Source organism: Bipolaris victoriae (genome assembly GCF_000527765.1).
Source record: "Bipolaris victoriae FI3 unplaced genomic scaffold scaffold_112, whole genome shotgun sequence".
In the NCBI taxonomy this organism is placed as follows: Eukaryota; Fungi; Ascomycota; class Dothideomycetes; order Pleosporales; family Pleosporaceae; genus Bipolaris; species Bipolaris victoriae.
Window position 1 is genome coordinate 42056 of NW_014575280.1, and position 19586 is coordinate 61641.

Here is a 19586-nt window from a genome sequence, read left to right on the forward strand (position 1 = left end):
AAAATTCTACTAAAACGTTCTGTCTTAGCTCTAAGGCAACATCACCATCTCAGTTAAGCTGTAGCTCTCTTGGACATGCTTGATGATGAGGGGGGCAGCTTCTTCAGTGTTAAAGGTACCATTACTGACAATGAGGTGCCTTGTCTTAGTTAGACAGTCGACCCCGACCGGAACCACCCCCTTGCTAGGAGCGCTTGGATATTGGCGATGTCATAAGGGCTCATTTTCTAGCTTCTCGAGCAGCGATCATGATTTCGAAAACATGGCAGTTCCTGACCTGACGATCCGCAGGGTCCAGGATGCTACGCTAACAATGCTCACACAGCAGCGTCTTGTACGAGCGGGCGCTGCCTGTCTGCACAAAATAGAGTTCTCATAGGACACATGTAGGAGCTCGGTTTGCAATCCAGCACCGTTTGGGACATATAGCCAATCTCAGTAGGAAACTCACTTACGTTGCTGGACAGCTTCGGAAGCGTTAGTGAGCATTCTACAAGGGTAAAACCTTGATCTCTCTCCCGCTCGTATGATGTACATCTTATACTTTATTCCGCTGATGAAAATCTGACATTCGGCCTATCCCATCAGTGAGACACTGCACGGTGGCTAGCTGACTAGACTATGTAAATGGCGGCCGCGTAGCGTCTGAGAAGGAATAGTGGATAGCTATGATGATTGCAATCCACCCAGGTCTTCCATCAATCCACAAAGAGCTCGAATCAGTGGCGGCCCAGTTTCTCTATCCACACCAGGATGCGTTGCATCAAGAAGCGCCACACCTGCTTTCATCACCTGCCACGGATATCTGAGATCGCATGTGTCTGACTTGGCATTGCCTTCAACTTCGGATTGTGCACCAGTATCACCAAATGATATCCGGAGACAAGGAATCCCAGTGTTCATCATGATGAAGGCATTTACCGCAGACTGGTTAGAACAGCGTGCATCATCTAGAAACACAAGCGTTTGCCCATCGGGTATCGCTGCTAGTTCCACTTGGGTAGGAGTATTGCATCTTGTCTTGCGGGCGCAATCGCTTGTTATCATGCTGTACGTCCACAGGACCATAATCGAGTGGTATATGATGAATGAATCTTGGCCTCGATTTTGATATGGAAGAATCGCTCGCGCAGCGTGTAGAACCTGGCCTGCGTGTGCTACAATGTCTTAGTAAGTATAGGCTATGATCTGCTCGTAAGAGCTATTGTTACGTACCGATCGCTGTGCGAGCTTCTCGAGATTTACACCATGGTTGCAATGCGATATATGCACGATGTGCGGCCTCCTCACCACATCTCCCGGCGAACCGAGTGATAGTGTCCAAGTCTGCAAATAAGTACATCTGCAAGAATTGCTGGAAGACACATATCAAGGCGGTTGAGCTATCAAGAACAATGTTCGTGTCTCGTATACATTCATGTAGCTTTTGTTGGCGAGATCGGGACCATAATTGAGAAGAAGCGTCACTCATATCATGGAGAAGTACAGATTGTTGGCAGTGCTCCCACACTTGCGATGCTAGCCCATGGATATATGCTGAGTGCGCAATGCGGGTGTCGAAACCAGCGTGTAGACAAGAGGCAGACCCTGGTTCCTGGAGAATCGATCGCATAGAGGGACGTGAGCTAGCAAGTTGCATATTCATCATACGCGCCTTCCAAACTTCGGCAGATGGTGCAAGCCACAATGATTCTGAAGCGGGCAATGGGAGTGTAAGCTCAGCATAGGAAAGCAACGGCTGTCGGTGGTTGACCATCGTCATATATATGTCGTGTTCGAAAAGATGATAAACCAATCTTTTGAAAGATTCGAGCTCAACCCATTGATGCCACTTCCTACTCAACTCCTCTACGCCATCTTCTGACGTAGGTACGATATTAGAATATCGAACATCGTCGAACCTGCCCGCCCGACGTAACGACGTGACAAGTACCTGCAAGGAGCTTTCAGCTAATTCCATCTTGCGCCGAAAGCCGCAGAATGCGCCTATATCAAGCCAGAGCATGCAAGCTTGCAGGTACTGTAGTTCACGCATGACTCCGTTATCTCGCTCGGCGAGCTCCCTGAGAGAAACCCGGACAATCTCTTGAAGGACGAGCCCAGTCTTGTTTACTGACGGTATTCCGAAGCATATACAACCTGCTACGACCAGCGCTGTCAGGAATTCCGGTCTAGCAGTATCGGAGTTGAACGTGTAGGGATGTATCCAAGCGTCTCCTTCAGTCCGTTTGGCTATACCAACTTTGATAAGCTTATCAAGACAGTCTGCCGATGGGAAAGACGACATTGTTACTTGACTAGGAGCAGTCTTGAGAACGAGTTGGAGTATTTGATCACGACTTTGTTGTGACAAACGACCAGGAATAATGACATTAGATGCATGAGGTTGATGGGGAGAGAGAGCAAGATCCACTTGCCGTTCGTCGAGTGTGATACCCTCTTGTTCACTGAAAGCGTTTTGGTTGCTCTCTGGGATCCAAAACCATGGTGACTGCTTGAAAACAGCATGTCGTCGCCGCACTGCGTCGCCGCTGTTGGTCGCTCGAGCATCATTGACAACAGTGCCACCTGGTGTAGTTGTCGTGCCAACGCGACCGGTATTTAATGACGGCAAATTGAACGTCTCATCTATTGCCGGCATGAAATCAGCCCCGAAGAGATCCACTTCTCCTAACCAGTCAGTTTCAGGTAGCCATGCGGTAAGACCAGCAGACGGGTGCAAGTAGTCAGTCGCGAGAAAGTCTGACTGAGTAACCATGATCTGCTCGAAGAAATTCGACAGAGCTTGTGGTGGATGGGCTGCTTCATGGTAGATTTCTGAGATGCCTCGGTTTACGGTAGCAGCCTCTATGAATGCATCGACAGGATACATCAGATCAGATCGTAATTCTTCCTGACTCAACAAACGCTCTGATGTTTGCTCGACGGGTGCGCTAGAATCAGAAACAGGGACATTTTGCTTATCCGGGATCTGCGTGGTACATGGTATATTTTTCTTGAGACATCTCTGACATGGCCGGTAATTGTCGCATTTCACCTTGGAGATAACACAGAAGTTGCATGCCTTGGTCGCTCTCTCAACGGGACGATTTAGGCTTGGTTGCCCTTCTGCGGCATTCTTCGCATGAGCAGATTGATGTCGAAGAAGTAAGTCTCTGTAATCACAACGCTGTCAGTAGTGGATTTTAGTGTTTCGTGGAAGCCTCTCGCGATTTGCCAAGCACGTGCCGGGAGCCAGAATCAGTACGCCAGCGCCAGAAACGCCAAGATAGTACTCACCTCCGATTAAATGCTGCAGGGCACTCTCTGCAACGAAAGGATCTTTCGTTCCTATCTAAAGCTCGTAAGCGTTATGTCCGAAGGGTGGGGGGACCAATTTTTACGGGAGTCCAAATGCCGGTTCAGGTGGTCAAGCCGGTCATAGGTGCGGTGGCACACCTGACATTGTAGCGACGACACGTTGTCCGCATCAGAGGAGGCTCGAGCCCGCTTTGATGGTCTGATATTCGTAGCATCGGTTTCTGCTGACATTTGGCAGTGAAACGAGTGGTAGCGGGATATGTGGAAAGAATCTGGGGTATGTCGACCCTGCGCCAACGCTGTCGGAACATGTGGGCACCCCTGGGCTTTTTCTATCCTCCTCGGTTGTACAATAGCCCGCCTTCTGCGCGGACCCCGCACGCCTGGAACATCGCAGCCGTATCACCAGCATTGAACACGAGTCATGAATTACAAGTGCCCAATCCTGTGACAAGATTTGATAAGATTTCCCCATCACGTATCTTGGTAACTAGTTGGTGGGATCACGTCGGACAATCATCCTTTGGTTCATAAGCATATTTGCACGACTCAATTTGATTCAGAAACCCGATACGAAAATTGCTGCGTTGTGCGCTGCCACAGGCAGTGGAGGATGAGATTAAGCTCTAGGACAGGTAGGTTCGGATCTACCCATGAGTGATTTCGAGATCAGTTTGCCGATAATTGTTGCCACTGGTGCTGAGTTCAGTATCGACTTGTCCAGCTGCCCGAAAGCCACGGGATGTGCAAGCACGAATATCGCCACGGCCGGGAAGTGCATCTCGACTCCTCCAAATATTGATACGAAGTTGTCAATGGAGGATCGGCAGGAACGATTCGATTTCAGGGCCCAATGCAAGATACTGGCTATCTAAAACGTGCCAAGACCTTGTGTTTCGGATTATGTGGGAGATTTTCGGGCCACATGGAGAACTACATGGGCCGTATCTCGGCAAGTAAGGCATATGATGGGTGATGTGTATTGGTTATAACAGTTTCGTTCACGCTGCTCGCGATTGGGAATAAGCAACCATTTAATTTCCAAGTGACGTTGCCCGGTATGATCCAAACTACCACCCAGACTGTTCCGGTGACATTGAAGGCTGTTGGCGAGAACTCCATGAGGATCGATGGGTCGAAAACTAACTATGATGATTGGAGAGACGATCTGGCCCGTGACGGTTATGCTGTCGTAAAAGGCGCGATCCCGAAAGAAAGGGCGGATGCTTATGCCAACAGAATGTACGAATGGTTGGAAGGCTTGTAAGTCAGAATGATTCCATCGACTTCTGTAGAAACATTGACACGGTTGATAGCAATCTGGGATTCGATCGAAATGATCTTTCGACTGTCCATAGAGATCGATTGCCCACTATCAATGAGAAGGGCATGTGTCTCAGCTATGCGGTAACACACGAAGACTTTGCTTGGGGTGTCCGAGGAGAGCCAGGTGTTGTAGGGGCTTTCGAAGAGATATACGATGACAAGGACCTCATTGTCTCATTCGACGCCATCAACTTCACCTTTCCAAAGTGAACTACCGTTCTCTACTGTCATCCGAACCAACTAATCAGGCGATAGTCGGACAGACATAGAGCCCAATAAACCATGGCCACACCAAGATCAGGATCCAGCAAACTGGGGTTTAGATGCATGCAGGGCCTTGTAAATTTGTTACCTAATGGTCCAGATGATGGCGGCCTTATAGTATGTCCAGGTGGACATCTCTTATCTGATGAGTTCCATAAAGACATGGCTGATGAGCCACGTATTCCAGCATGGACCCCTGAATGGTATGGATTTACAGAGAACAGCTTGAAATGGCTCGAGAAAAAGGGTCTGAAACGGGTCAAGGTGTGCGCTGAGCCAGGCGATTTTTTACTCTGGTGAGTCTTCTCTTTATCGCGGTCTTCTTTCCTTGATCTGTGTGCTAACTACGAATAAGGGACTCATGTACTCCTCACTACAACCTCGGATCAAAAACGAATCAGCCAAGGTTTGCTGTATATACTTGCTACATGCCTGTCAGCCACGCCACTCAAGAAGATCTTGTACGCAAGAAGGATGCTTTCGAGCGGCATGTCGGCACTACTCATTGGCCCAATGCAAGACACGCTGGTTCAAACTCGGCAAAGCGCGATGGGAAGGATGACCCATACAACCGTTTTGAGCCTGTCAACAAACCAGCCCTTGATGAGCGTACATTCAAGTTAACTGGTATTCCGTACATCAAGGCTTAGATTTTGCAAATGTTATACAAATTCATCAGCTATGTTCAAACTATGATTCAATCTTTACAAAAAGCAAAGGAACAGCCGTTCAGTGAGTGATTTTACTTTCCAGAAATATGCTGCCCACAACTGTGATGGCATAGTTATCATGCCTTCTGAAGATACATACACGCTTCAGCTACCTCTCATGCTATATCACTGCATAGACAAGGCTGCAGAAAGGACTCGGTACATCTTTCCATCACCAGATATTGTACCAAGTTCTTTGGCATTCGGAGCGTTACATCATCGTTTCGGTTTTTTAAGTATTCTGATCTATCGAACGAGATTACGGCGCATCCATCAACATCATTGATCACAGTTGTCATTGTGAAAATATGGCGTTTCAAGCGCAAATATAGATATAGATTGACGTAATAAACTTGTGATTAACACTAATGAGTAATACTCTTGCACATATATCGATATTATGAAACGCCATGTCTTGCGAATATAGAAGAAACTCATACGTATGTGCTCAGCGAACGTCCCTTCATCGTCATGGGAGCCTTCCGAGATTTAGAACGACATATTTGATCCTCTTCAGAACTCCATTTCTTGCCCCAAGAGGCTGTTCATAACTCAACGAGACATGGAAGGAATTCCAGCCCGTTTCGTCTTTGCCCATCGACCCGTATAAGCCCTGATCTGCTTTCCGAATATGAAGATAGGAATACCTAGGCACCCAAAGAGCGCCGTTAACCCAGCATATGTGCCAAAAGATCCGTCATATCCAGCAGTGTCAATAAATTTGGCCACACCATAGCTTGTACCAAAGGAAACAAACCCACGGAAAGCTGTGATGACGACAAGAACAGGCCCGGCCCGGGCAGGATAGGAGTCGAGTAGGTATGTGATAGCAGCGATGTTGGCACCAAGAAAGCAAAAGTAGTATCCCGAATTGGCGAAGACGATGACGAACCAGTGGTATTTCTCTGGATGTTCGCCAGCTTGGCCGTAGAGTGTAGCAGAGAGGACGCCAAACATGATTGGGATCCAGAGTGCGAGGAGACGGTTCTCAGGCTCATGGAGACCGCCATTGCGCGCAGCTCGCCATTTGATAATCTTATCGGACCCATAACCAAGAAGAGGAAGCGTAACAAATGCGACTACAACTTGTCCAGCATTTACATATGATGCTGCATCATCACCCCAGTTGTAGGGAGCACTGGTAACAATCTTGCCGTAAGTTGTACCAATGGCGATGTTTATACCACTGCAGGTCGTCAGTTGTCAGTTTTCACACGAGTATCTCATATGGTAGTGTACTAACATAGTTAATCCGTTGAGGCAGAACGCCCATAAAACATTAGGGAAAAGGAGAATTTGGAAGGTGTGCTGATCGAAGTTAAGTTGGCTATGAAACGAATGCGAATCCTTGGTATGACTTACAACAAAGCTGTAATAGCCTTCAGCCCAGTCAAACTTCCCAACAAATAAACGCATATCCGATTTGAGCGTTCGCGGCTGATACTTTGTAAGATCGAAAGCAGGTTTTTCTGACAGCCGCATCGGTCGTGTCGTCATCTCTCCTGCTTCGTCGTCGTTCTCGCCAGTGGATTGGCCGTATGCTTGGAGGGTCCGAGGATATCGGCTTTCTGGAACAAGGAAAATCGAAAAGAGTAGAGTCGCGCCTGCAAGTCCCGCGCCTAACCTATACCAGTTTGCAGGACCAATTGCCCCAGCTAGAGGTGATGCGGCAATAGTAAGGCCAGCTGAGAGGACAGTTTGTATCGAGGATTGCCACATGAGGAAAGTACTGCGTTCATGGATAAAATGGATTTCCTAAGATGTGAGATAAGTAGGCAACTTTTGCATCAACTGCATGCTTCTTACCTGAATCATCAAGGGTACTAGAGCTTCGCTTTGACCAGCAGCAAGACCAAGAACCATTCTTGCACCCAAATGAAAATTGTAGTTGGTTGCTTGCGCCGCCAACAGGGCGCCCAATATTAGCACCACCAGTGATGCGAGATAGACAGGCCGTCTGCCGACTGACAAAGCCAGCGGCGTGCATGTAAGACAGCCGACACCCATGAACATTGATGGGTACGTCATGAGAGCAGTAATATCAGCGTAGTCAGCACCATGCTTAGAGTAATCTGGGATGTAAAATCCTAACAGGCCACCGAACCCAGATACCATCGAAAGGCCAATACTAGAGACTATCATTTTGGTTAGCTATTGAAGATGAGTATCTCATGGTGCAGCCTCACATATTGATACAAGGGTGATGAAAACAATTTTCCTCCATCTAGGTAAGTTAAGCGGATCTAGAAGGATAATCAATGATATATAAAAAGGACAGGGACTGGAATAAGTCACCTCTTGGGTCCGCACTTGGTGCAGGTATGAGATAGATGTCCTTGTCATCAGTGATGGCTACCGTGCCCATTGTCTGGCTCTGGTAAAGTCCATCTTTGCTCTCCTCGTCAGTCGAGAGACATTCAAATCTCTCTACATTCACCTCTGAGGGTTTCGCATCTTTCGTTGTGTCGGCCATCTCCAGAAGGAGTTGAATTGGAGGAGAACAAGGTGTCCGGTGGGAATTAGATGTTTGATAATAGAAAGAATGGCCCGCTCACCTCAATCCTGGGAGAGCTCAAGGGGATCGCTGATGGCCTGAAGCATTACCACGACCGGACATTCATTTCTTTATCAATGCGCGCTTTCATCTTGAGTTGCTCCCACTCCAACCGAGAAATCTCGGAAGCCTTGTGCTTGGAGGCTTGGAACAAGAGCAAACTCCACACCCCGTATCCCTTGACCATAGCCACGCATGGCATGGCATATCGGGGCATTTGTCTCCACGGGGTAAATATGCGGGGTAGGACCCACATGCCAGTTGGGCCTAGCAATGGGTACCATAACCGAACTAGCGTTCGGAGAGTGGGCAATGGCTTACAACCACAGATTTCCGAAAATCTATTACAAAAGTGAAAGCCTAATGTCTGATAGGAATCGCTTCATCGGCGGATTTGGTATGAGGTGAAGCATTCCCCAGATCTGATATCATTGGCTAGAAAAACATCGAATTTCCAAAACTTAAGAACCATTCAACAAAGACAAGCGCAACATACTCTATAGATGACTAATTATCGTCATCTTCGAGCAAGACTTTTGAGTGTTGGCCGCGATAGCAAAGGGGACTTGTCTCCACAACTGCGCAACCACAGGTTTATCACCCAAAGAAGTTAGTCCTCGTCGTCCAAAGTCAACAGATCATAGGGTCAAACTCATAAAGTGGCACATCGCAAATTGGGAAAACGGGCTCACTACCAGCATGCTAAAAGGTCCTTTCAATTCTAATCATCTATCATTATATCGAGACAAACGGGAGAATAAGGTGACTGGGTGTATCAGGGCCAATATGAATCCTGTGCTCGCCTTTGTTTCTCTCATGCTCTGGGCGCTCCGTTGAGAATGCGGTATATTCTGCAATAGCTGGAAACGTTCCTGAAATCTGAAGCATTCGTCAGTAATCATGCAATATCAAATCGAGTTTTCCAGAAGAGGCTCACCTGGACACTGATCGATTGACCCTTCTCAAAGTCTACACCCATAGACCAAATGCCAATTTCGAGTTTCACAATGTCACCCGGGTTCACCTTTTCTTCGATATCGTGTGGGTGGAATGGAAAATTCTCGTGGATAGACTTTTCTGGGATAAATCGCCGATGGCTTGCACGTAAAGTGCCTACACTTCCGATGTGCAAGTTCGTGCTCTGGCGATCCTTTTCGGGAATATCCGCAATGCTCTTGATGCCCTCCGGAACTGCAGAAAATGGAAAGCAGAGATGCATCATAAGTTGACCATCCTTGTCGCGCTTACGTAGTATGACGAAAACGTTCATATCGTCATGTGAGGGGCAAGACATGTAGAGGACTGCTTTCGGCAACCCAATAAGTCGTGACTTTTCTGTAAAAGTATAGTTAAACTCTGCAATTGACTTTGCGTCCTCGGAGTTATAGGACACTATCTCTGGTGAAGAGACTGGTGTTTCGTTGAGTCCCGATTTCGAAAGATGGAAATGGCGATATTGCGTATTTGGTATGGGGAAGTCGGCATATTCGATGTTGTCAATTGCGTCTTGGTCTCCAAACTGCAATGCGGACCATCGGACCTTCGGTACTGATGTCTCCCAATCATTAGCAACGCCCTTGAGATAGAAGTCGAAATATTTTTGCAGTTCGTCGTGCGAATGTTTAACACAATACAACTCATACCACTCTTGATATGAGCTCCATCGGATCCACTTCTTATCATGAGGGATTTCGAGCCACCCCCTCACAGAACCCATGGTATGGATACTGCTGAAATCGCTTCCGCTGATGTATACAGGACACTGGATCTGGGTCATATCTGGTCGCTTGTCTTCCCAGTAGGCGTTAGAGACTGATGATCTTCGGTACATCTCGGCCATATCCTCAATGCCGCCGTTCGGGTTGTTTGTCTTGATGATGAACTTTGTGATGAGATCAAAGTTGGACATTGAGAAGATACCACCACGGCAAAACTGTTCACGATAGATATCACCCGATCCTTCCCAGGGCGCGATGGCAGCTAGATGGGGTGGGCGGAGTGAAGCGACGTGCCACTGTATAATTGCCAGCGCGGAGTTCCCTGCCATTCCGACTTTTCCATTGCTCCATGGCATGGCTGCAAGTGCTTCGATAACGTCATAACAGTCTTCAGCATCCTGGGATCCCATAAGGGGAATGGATCCATCGGAGTCCCCCGTGCCGCGGGAGTCGACTGAAACGATTGCATAACCACGAGGGCACCACGTTACTGGATCAAGGCCTTCGAACTTTTCTAAGCCGCTCAGAGCCTCCTTGGGCACACAGCATTGCCACACAGTCATAGGCAGCATGTGAAGAGCTGAATATTTTTTTCCGTAACAGGACCAACTAACGACTGCGGGCAGCTTCTCGTCATCCTTTGCGTCTGCAGGTCGATAGATGTCTGCATACAACCGTACACCGTCGCGAACTTTGATCTCAACATCGTGATCTATCCGAATATCGCTCTCCAAGGCGCGGCCTCCGTAGGGTCGGGCACCCTTTTTGACAATCTCGACTTTTCCGGGTGTGAAGCCTTGGTAATTGTTGACACCGACTTCAGGTTGAGATATGCGCTTATACGCAACTTGGGGTAATTGAGCAGGCATGATGCAAGGCCCTGGAGGAGTTGATAAGTACTGAAGAAGAGTGAATTATATAAACCAGTATTACCTCCAAAGATAAATCAGAATGTTAAAGGAGGCGGCATGCAGATGCTTTATGGACTGCAGAGATGTTTACAGAAATTGTGTGAGTGTTGGTGCTCCCGACGAATTTCCGGAAACGGTTAATGCACTTCCCCTCACTCACACGGCCGTGCTGGGCCGTGCCCTGCCAAGTTTGGCGTTGTCTCCCGTACAGCTGCCCACATTTGCCGACTCGGAATTGTGGGCGCGTCACAGGTCGAGACTTCCGGAACCCCACATAAGTAATGATTGAGTGATGTCTCACAACAGACATTTAAAGCTTTCAAGACAGTGTTGTAAAAGTTAATACACCAAACTTCGTTGTGTTCAGCAACATCAGAAACACTCACTCAACATTTCTGCAAGTCAAATAATCTATCATGGCCCCTCACGCTGAAGAGCCCAAGGCCGACACGGGTGTCGACCTCATCCAGCACGATGGAAAGACGTATGGAGATTGGCGCGATGACTTTCACCGCGACGGTTGTGCAGTGGTGAAGGGTGTCGTTACACCAGAACGAGCCGAATACTACAAACAAAAGCAAATCGAATGGTTGCAATCGTTTGGTCTTGGTTTTGATCCCAATGACGAATCCACCTGGACTGCCGACCATCTCCCCGTTAGTTTCAAAGGCGGCATGTACTTCGCTTACTCCAGCACCCACGAGAAGTTTGTCTGGGAAGCTCGAACAGAGCCCAAGGTTGTGGATGTATTCACGAAGCTATGGGGCACTGACGAGCTTTTGTGCTCATTTGATGGCATGAACATTACCCTACCACGACAAAAAGACCTGACTTGGAGCCCATGGCCACATTGCGATCAAAACGAGAACCGCAAGGGAATGCAATGCGTACAGGGTTTGCTGAACTTTCAGCCCAATGGACCGAAGGATGGTGGTTTGATCTTGATGAAGGGTAGTTCAAAACTATTTGATGAATTCTTTGCCGAAAAGCGAGAACAAGACGAACATGAAGACAAGCCACCGCCAGAGGAAGAGATGAGAGACCTTTTTATCTTCAAGGAAGAAGACGTGAAGTGGTTCGAGAGCAGGGGCTGCACATTGCAAAAGATAAATCTGGACCCCGGCGACTTGGTAAGTACATGAAGATATCCATCTCGAACTGGCTGTGACTCATTCGATATTCAGGTTCTTTGGGACAGCCGTACGATGCACTATGCCGCACATCCACAGGGCGATCTTATTCGACACGTGCAATACATCTGCATGACGCCACGAAAGTTCGCAAAGGAAGAAGACGTGAAGCTAAAAGCTGAGCTGTTCCAAAATTTCCAGGGCACCACGCACTGGCCCCATTGCAACATTCACAAGGCTGGCCCACCGCTACGCAACGGCAAGTTATGTCCGAAGGACAGGAGTGAACCTTTGGAGAAACCGGTTATTACGGACCAGATCTTAAAACTGGCTGGAGTGAAGGCGTACTAAAGACCGTGTCATGGTTGCATTTGTACGTGAAGACGGAGGCTTTGATCAGTTGGCTGGGGTTATCAGGGCTGCTATTGCGAATCGGTATAGTAAGTCCGTATCCATTGTATGCTATGAAATAAGAATTTCAACTTGACAAATAGGACTTGGAGTTGCACAAGTGCCTTGAACATGTCTTTTCCTATAAGAGATGGCAATCACGTTCATTCTAAGTAATTCCTTGGTGTACTATTCTTAACAACTATGACCAACTGAATCTTACTATAAATGTTTGCTGTTATCCTTTTAATTTGATAAACGTGTGGCAGTGAAAGATACTATGTTTTGAAACACGGACTTACAGGAGATCATGCCAATTAAGAGCGTCCTGCTCTACGAGTCTAGTGTTATTTCAAATGTATAAGTGTTAGACCAGAGTGTGTGAGCGCGTTGTCTCAGCGCCGATCGGGTGATTTACAGAGTCCAGGCGCTCCAGACAATATCCGGGTTTCATGAATGATCTAAGATTCCATCGAGGAACTATCCAAAGGGCGTTCAGCCCGTCATATATCGTGCTAGGAAGTGGCCATTGAATTATGAAAGCATATTAGGGGAAGCTATCATAGAAGTCTATCTTTTGTCGAGGCTACCAAGATTAACAGAGTCATATAGGAAAAGTAACATCCTAATGAAAATATCACTTTATTCAAGATCTTGAGTGAGATACGCCAACCTGCTATCCCAAGCGCCAAAGCTGGTTTGAGTTCCAACTAAAATGATTGCTCTGGCTGATCAGGCATGCCGATTTGCCAGCCTTGACAAGGATTGGGAATATTAAGCATAGTCGATCCTCTCTCACATTGACCCGCATTGGGGTTTGCAACGCACTCCTCACCGTTGCTATCAACTATCAAGCAAATTGTCGATCTTTATTCAGACGTTAGTATGGAGTCGTTTGACAGGAGCGACTCTTACTTACGAGCCAGGGTTGGGTAGTGCACTGTAGCAGTTGACTGGAGGGTTCTTGTCCCCGCAAGTCTCGCTTATGAAAGAGTACATCTTTCGACCAAGGTCTAGGGTTCTAACCTGCATAATAATCAGCGATAGATTCTCCGAGCTAGATGTAGATTTGAACTGTTGTGGAAAGAACATACAACAAGCAAGTCATTAGCACCAGGCTTAGCGCCGTGAAGGCAATGGTCTGGAAACTCAGCCTTGGAGATGATGTCATATCCACCGGCCCAAGTGCCGATGTCTGCATGTGCAGTTTGTTGAAGATTCAAGCCTGTACCATCAGGGCATCTGAAGGGGTCGGGTGTCAGTGTTGTGCCTGAGATGCAGCCTCCCACACCGTTGCAAGCCTTTGCATTCCAGACTGCAACAGCTCCTGAGGTCAGGAGTGAGAGTGTGATAAAAGAGCGCATATTGAAAGATCAGGATTAAGCGCGTAGGTTCTCTATGCTTGGAATGTTATGATATTGATTGCACCCAACATCTCCTCATATATATATACACCACAGCATCCACGGTCCGACTACGGATCAGCTTCTTTAGCACTTGGTCCACAAAGTAGTCTATGCGCTGTTTAGTCTTTCTCTCCAAATGGATCCGTATTTGCGCTATTACCGCAGATTCGTATTTGTATAATTTGCCGAAATAAGATGACTAAAAAAGCGCTTGATTTGGCAAGTATCCGCCTATCTAACCCCAACTCAAACAAGTGCTCACTGTAAGAAGGTATGTTTAGTGAGATATGCCAAAAGTAATACCGAGTATACAAGGATTGCGCCTATGGAAAAATTCAACGTTTATGTACGTCATTGTTTATTTACCTATCGAATTAATCAATCACTAAGAGTAGTCCAAGCAAGCGCTACTGTGTATGCGTGTTACAATAGCCGAATGGTTAGTGTAGCACCTAGCGTCTATGGTTCGATTGAAGTTGCACCGGAGAGATCTCTCAAATGAGGGTTGCGCTTGTTACACCTACTCCTTATTTGAACTTTTGTAATCTAATCTACTATTATGCATTCTCTTCCGCTTACCATTGTACATTTTGTCTAGCGTACGAGTATTGTACCGCGCATATCAAAACCAGTCGATGAGTGGTGCTGATGCAAGAAGAAATAGATACTTACTACCACTCGATCGGCTTCCTATCCGACTAGCACAGTGATTCGGTCGCCCAACCACCATAGCAACGCTGCATCGCTGTTCTATGCAGAAGCTTGCAAGGGCAAATCGGCGGAGCTAGAGCCTCACTTCGTGAATTAGGATTAAAGAAATCCAATAAATATATTCGACCAGCGCATTGTCACTTTTGAGGACTTTCCGCCTAGCTTTATTATCTGCTAATTTTAAACACATATACGCTATTACAGATGGGCCACTCTGCTGGAATTCCTAAGTTATCGCGTATAAGGACGCGGCGAGGCCCTCCGTGGGGCTATCTAAATACCCTTAGAATTTAAGATTAAGAGTTTGCCGCCTATCAAGGGCACTAGACTTGTGGATAACATCTGGAAATCAAGATTTCGAGAACCACTATGCTCACGATTGTAATACCTTTATCATTTCTAGCATCTAGCTATGATTATTTATATAGATATCTGCTTACTGTCAATCTTTCTACTGGCGAACATCGAAGATGGTTAACTTAGTAATAAAATCTTGAGCGTAGGTTGTAACCGTGAACTTAATCTTTCTCAAGGCCTAGGCATCGAAAATATTATTCAAAAGTCTAACTGTAGAGTTGGATTTAGACTCCGGTGCTCTCTACCGCCTGAAGATTTGCTTAAGGAATTATATGTAGATAATCATTCTTATCCAGTGCCTAGCCATTTAAGCCGCGCTGTGATTTACTAGCTGTCGTTGGTATACGAGGAGAATTGTGTACTGTACATGTTTATAGATAAGCGAGCACCGATTTGAGACTACACCTCACTCCTATATGCTATCATATGGCTACCCAATGCTATACCTCATCAAATGGCGCATCTTATGCGTCATAGTTCTATCATGTAGGGAGGAGCGATCAGTACGTGCGGGCCGTCGACACGATCAGGGGTACTAGCCTATTGTATGATAGTAAGAGGGATGCGACTTAACAAGGCCGTGATGATGGCTACCTATCGGAATGGGGGTGGGGAAGGGGTGACTTCAAGTTTCTGTGACTTCATTAGGTAGTCGAAGGGTTGGACTGTAATATCTTGCGCTGTATCTTGGATGATCCTTCCCTTCAACTTAATCACATGCTGGTAAGTGTTGAGAAAGGGGAAAGTAGGTGGCGTTTGCCCCGCGACAAATGAACAAGAGTGTCCGGTTGCATGGACAGTTGGGAGGAGGCTCCTCCCCAAGCGGTTGATAACATCCAAGGGACACACTGCAGTGGCTTCCCTGGGTTGAGAGCACGAAGGCACGTATCGTTGTCGTGATCGCAAGCCCCGGCCCATCACTATGATATTTAGTGCCCTCCTCTCCCCCTCTTCCACAACCTTTCTTCTTCCTCGTCATTACAGGTAAGTCTCCCTCTTTCCTTTGTGTGCTGATGCCTGTATAGAGCCATCTGTCATGGAACACGGTCTACAGGTCGAGGTCCCTCTAGGGTGTGATCCCATGAAGGCTTTCTCCCCAATGCTGTTCCTAGATCAAAATAGCTGGTGGTACGCAGGCTTCTCCTTTCCAAGAGATGACTGTAAATCACGTGGTTAAAACTGTCCACGTAAAAAGCTGACATTTCTCTTTGGTGGTGGAAACATGTGATGCTGCTCGTGCGCAGACTTCTATAGTTAGCATAGCTGAATCTTGATAATGGACTCACCTGTTTGCTTCATCTATTGTTCGAGTGCGATAAGAAGAGTTCCGCTTGTTCTTCATTTGACTGCGAGTTCAAACCGATGCATGGCACTGGGGCGAAGTTTGAATATAGGATAGCGAGGCTACGGGCTCAGATCTTGCTCATACGTGCATGTCATCACTGCCCAAACGTTGTGCACGCATAACTAGAGAAGCAGGAGCTATAATTCGCATTAGACATACAGCCATCATAGCGAGAAGTAGACAGAACCTGCTTCCGAGCATGGGTACGTAAAAGGCTGCCATCTTTTCGAAGAAAGTGGCATAGCTTTAGCTGGTATAGCGTATTCAGGACTATCCGAAGAAGAAAAGTATGTCTAGAGTGAGGACGGGCATTAAAATAGCGAAAGGAAAGTGCGCCAAGCCCGTGGACCATGGGTCTTTGTTTGGCAAGCGGATGTCCGAACGTATAGGCGAGTACAACAATTCGTAATGCCCTAGTGTTGACTGAACATCAAAAGTTCCATGTAAATATTGAAAATTTGTGTGGTTTGACTGATCGCTGAATCACATGAGGTTGATGGCTTGGTGTCCCAAAGCGGAAGCTCCATTCACACACTCGCACTCAACACCAGCAACGGCATCACAAACATCGTAAACACCTCGGGAAGGTATATCATCAGATTAGTATATATAGTTGACCACGCGAATGTGATCTTTAAAAGTTATCAGGTTTGCCCTGGTAATACGAATCAGGGAGATCCTGAAGGCCTGGCTTCCAGTAATTGCACTGTGGTCGCACAGTCGTAGCGCCCCAACGTTCACACTCTCCTGCATTCGGGTTCGTCTTACACTGTCCTCCCTTCGAGTCATACATTGCGCAAAAATTGACACTGCGAAACCGTTAGTATGCGTGAGGACGTTGAGGCTCTTTATGAAAACTTACACTGACGGATTGGGGTTGTGGTGATAACAGTCGCCTGGCGCTGCTGGCTTCCCATCTTTGCAGTTCGAGGATATCCATGTATACAGTGTTTGACCACCACTTGTGGTAGTTTTCTATTAACAATTAGCGTTAACATTACATAGAATGATGGTTATTTAACAAAACCAAGACAGGACTTCACATACCATCAGCTTCTCACCAGGAGCAGGATATTTCCCATCCCAGCAAGTCTTGGGAAATTCATCCTGGGTCGCAGCTGGAACGTCTGCTGCACCAGCATCTCGCCAGTTGCCAAGGTAAAGAGGCATGGTCAGGCGGCTATCATCCGGGCAAACCCAAGGGTGGTTTGATGGGCCAGCTCCCCAAGATATGCAGCCACCATTGCCACCGCAGAGGTTTCCATTCCAAAAAGCTAGCGCTGTTGGAAGTGCAGCGGCAAGAACAACGGCGCGCATTTTGAGCAAAGTATTTCGCGTGAAAGAATTTTTGGATGTTTGGGATGTAGAGAGGAGTGGACGAGACGGATTGAGGTAAATTTCACTCGCTTTAAATACTTTTGTTCACTTGGAAACTTTGTGAGGTGAACCCTTCCATCATCTAGCTGTAAACAGCTTCTCACCGCTGGGACGGTCGGATGGGTGAGCTGACGAAGGTCTCGCCGATGGACGGGATAATTACAAATTTAGAAGTAGCATTTGCCAAGTCAATTTCATCTCAAGCCAAGTAGGAACAGCCAATCAACAAGGCATTAGATGATTTCTTTGCATATCCCAGCCAAGCTTCCGCGCAAGATACTAAAAAACAGGAATAATTTGAAGAGCTCGCACTGGTCATAATTCGGTACTCTCTGCATTACAGCGGACTTGGCTTACATAGTACGGCCGACAATCTAAAAGATATCGCCGAGGGCCCAGGGAAGAGACGTCCGTCTTAAAAGGCCCGATATACGCCACCTTACGATGACAAGAGCTGACAATGAGCTTGTCCTCGACTACACAGTAATACCATACGCGGGTCTGGGCCCGCTGGAGCCTTCACGTGTACATTAGCACGGTACGTTGCGCATACCCGAGGCGCGAGTCGGACAATTTCGTTCCCGATTGCTTTGCAATAGCTGTCACACCTCAATAACTCTTTAATGGATACATTTTTAAGGTATTGCGTATTGGTGTGAAGAACACTTGCTGTTTGATAGGGAGGGAGTATGTGATTGCATATCATTATGTGTGATGCGGGACTTGCTTATGCACTTACGAACTGTCTATTACTATAGAGCAGATCTTTGCTCTCATGTAGTTCATGAGCGCAATGTAATGCGGAATGACCATACTGAGGTTGATAAAGAAGAGTATGTACTATAGGATGTTCATGGGAAATCTTCAGTGATATACCGCCCCATGCCTAATACATGCTGGGATACTACGAATAATCTGACCCCCGAGAATGAGCGTTACCCACTCTCTTGACATGCTCATAGTTGAGGTTGGCTAAGAAATCCTAAGAATTCTCTACCAATTCTTCTTCTTGCTTTCCACAAGTGCTTGTTTCGAAATGCTCTAATAAACACAGGGGCAAGGGTAGTAAGAAGTTGGGAAGATGACAACCACGAACATGAAAGTGGAAAAATGATGAAACATCAGACCCAAAATCGTTAGTGTCCAAATACAGAATTTCATAAGCTTTTTGCGTATCCGCCGATGCTTTTGTAAAATGGTCGTTTCTTGCCAATGCAGCAGTGGCCATGCACGGTAGATGAAATTTCCAACATTGTTAAATCGACCTATAACGTATTGTATTTCAATAGCTTTCAATCAAGTTCATAACCTCACGTCAACTCCGATTGGCTCCTCACACAATACAATTCGAATGGTAAGAAACTCTGGGCCAATCGGCCTCACACGGTGAAGGATGAATCATGGGGGTGGGGAAAATAAGATCGGCCCGCGCCGATACGACTTATCCCACCCTCCAGTGACATCCGCATTTTCGCACCAAGTACGATGACACAACCGCTTTAATTTGTCAGCGTACAGACAAAGCCTCTGAAGCTGAGTAGGTCTTTGTTCGTGACTCTTCAGTCGATGCATCGAAATAACCGCACTCCGTTCACAGCAACGTTTCACAGGCATCATGCGCAGTACTATTCCAGCGCATAAGATCCATTCCTGGCCGGACTATCATGAGTTCAATCGCTTGAATCTCGAAGCTCGAGGATGCTCTGCATGTGCAATGCTATCACCCATAGCAACTGGACACTACAACGGCCAAGTCCTTGACTGAACCATCTCTCCCGGGTGTCTATAATCAAATCAAAATGTAGTCAAATTGGTGCATAAGACATATATCAAGCCCATAGTTATGGAGCACTCGCATACGCCTCGCGAGGACTGTAGCTTCGCTATCTTCGATAACGCATTCATCGCAGAGATTCCATCGCAGTCCTCTCCATTATGGTGCCTCTAAATAACAAGTTTCCAGAGATTGTATGCTTGGACGCATGTCTTGCTCCACTGCCCTCAAATTTATTGTGTGCAAATTTGTTAGCTGTATAACTAAACTTCATATTCGGCCAGGTGGAGAGATTCTAGGAAGAAATTTACAA

The 19586-nt window shown here is 46.8% G+C and overlaps 10 protein-coding genes across 10 annotated transcripts; 2 read left to right on the top strand and 8 right to left on the bottom strand.

Annotated features, from left to right (window-relative positions):
• Window positions 1-666: 666 nt before the first annotated feature.
• On the bottom strand, window positions 667-2872 carry COCVIDRAFT_30280 (hypothetical protein; the record flags this gene model as incomplete). The annotated part of the gene is made up of 2 exons (XM_014696833.1): window positions 667-1157; window positions 1216-2872. 2 exons carry the CDS (start codon window positions 2870-2872, stop codon window positions 667-669), a joined length of 2148 nt encoding a protein of 715 aa, XP_014552319.1.
• A 123-nt stretch (window positions 2873-2995) lies between these two features.
• Window positions 2996-3157, bottom strand: COCVIDRAFT_65449 (hypothetical protein; the record flags this gene model as incomplete). The annotated part of the gene is made up of 1 exon (XM_014696834.1): window positions 2996-3157. A coding segment is annotated over one exon (162 nt), but the record flags the coding sequence as incomplete, so codon positions are not given.
• A 118-nt stretch (window positions 3158-3275) lies between these two features.
• COCVIDRAFT_110604 (hypothetical protein) lies at window positions 3276-3531 on the bottom strand (the record flags this gene model as incomplete). Its single annotated transcript, XM_014696835.1, has 2 exons — window positions 3276-3334; window positions 3384-3531. 2 exons carry the CDS (start codon window positions 3529-3531, stop codon window positions 3276-3278), a joined length of 207 nt encoding a protein of 68 aa, XP_014552321.1.
• An 829-nt stretch (window positions 3532-4360) lies between these two features.
• COCVIDRAFT_41501 (hypothetical protein) lies at window positions 4361-5540 on the top strand (the record flags this gene model as incomplete). The annotated part of the gene is made up of 4 exons (XM_014696836.1): window positions 4361-4563; window positions 4617-4832; window positions 4950-5186; window positions 5246-5540. The coding sequence occupies 4 exons, from the start codon at window positions 4361-4363 to the stop codon at window positions 5538-5540; spliced, it is 951 nt and encodes a 316-aa protein (XP_014552322.1).
• A 339-nt stretch (window positions 5541-5879) lies between these two features.
• COCVIDRAFT_110634 (hypothetical protein) lies at window positions 5880-6038 on the bottom strand (the record flags this gene model as incomplete). The annotated part of the gene is made up of 1 exon (XM_014696837.1): window positions 5880-6038. The coding sequence occupies one exon, from the start codon at window positions 6036-6038 to the stop codon at window positions 5880-5882; it is 159 nt and encodes a 52-aa protein (XP_014552323.1).
• Window positions 6039-6152: 114 nt separating this feature from the next.
• On the bottom strand, window positions 6153-8073 carry COCVIDRAFT_110562 (hypothetical protein; the record flags this gene model as incomplete). The annotated part of the gene is made up of 5 exons (XM_014696838.1): window positions 6153-6786; window positions 6844-6908; window positions 6963-7355; window positions 7407-7735; window positions 7911-8073. The coding sequence occupies 5 exons, from the start codon at window positions 8071-8073 to the stop codon at window positions 6153-6155; spliced, it is 1584 nt and encodes a 527-aa protein (XP_014552324.1).
• Window positions 8074-8889: 816 nt separating this feature from the next.
• Window positions 8890-10741, bottom strand: COCVIDRAFT_110590 (hypothetical protein; the record flags this gene model as incomplete). The annotated part of the gene is made up of 2 exons (XM_014696839.1): window positions 8890-9033; window positions 9092-10741. 2 exons carry the CDS (start codon window positions 10739-10741, stop codon window positions 8890-8892), a joined length of 1794 nt encoding a protein of 597 aa, XP_014552325.1.
• A 458-nt stretch (window positions 10742-11199) lies between these two features.
• COCVIDRAFT_30285 (hypothetical protein) lies at window positions 11200-12264 on the top strand (the record flags this gene model as incomplete). Its single annotated transcript, XM_014696840.1, has 2 exons — window positions 11200-11913; window positions 11968-12264. 2 exons carry the CDS (start codon window positions 11200-11202, stop codon window positions 12262-12264), a joined length of 1011 nt encoding a protein of 336 aa, XP_014552326.1.
• Window positions 12265-13013: 749 nt separating this feature from the next.
• Window positions 13014-13667, bottom strand: COCVIDRAFT_110646 (hypothetical protein; the record flags this gene model as incomplete). Its single annotated transcript, XM_014696841.1, has 3 exons — window positions 13014-13170; window positions 13223-13329; window positions 13398-13667. The coding sequence occupies 3 exons, from the start codon at window positions 13665-13667 to the stop codon at window positions 13014-13016; spliced, it is 534 nt and encodes a 177-aa protein (XP_014552327.1).
• A 3089-nt stretch (window positions 13668-16756) lies between these two features.
• COCVIDRAFT_110597 (hypothetical protein) lies at window positions 16757-17439 on the bottom strand (the record flags this gene model as incomplete). Its single annotated transcript, XM_014696842.1, has 3 exons — window positions 16757-16931; window positions 16985-17097; window positions 17170-17439. The coding sequence occupies 3 exons, from the start codon at window positions 17437-17439 to the stop codon at window positions 16757-16759; spliced, it is 558 nt and encodes a 185-aa protein (XP_014552328.1).
• Between the last annotated feature and the right edge of the window lie 2147 nt (window positions 17440-19586).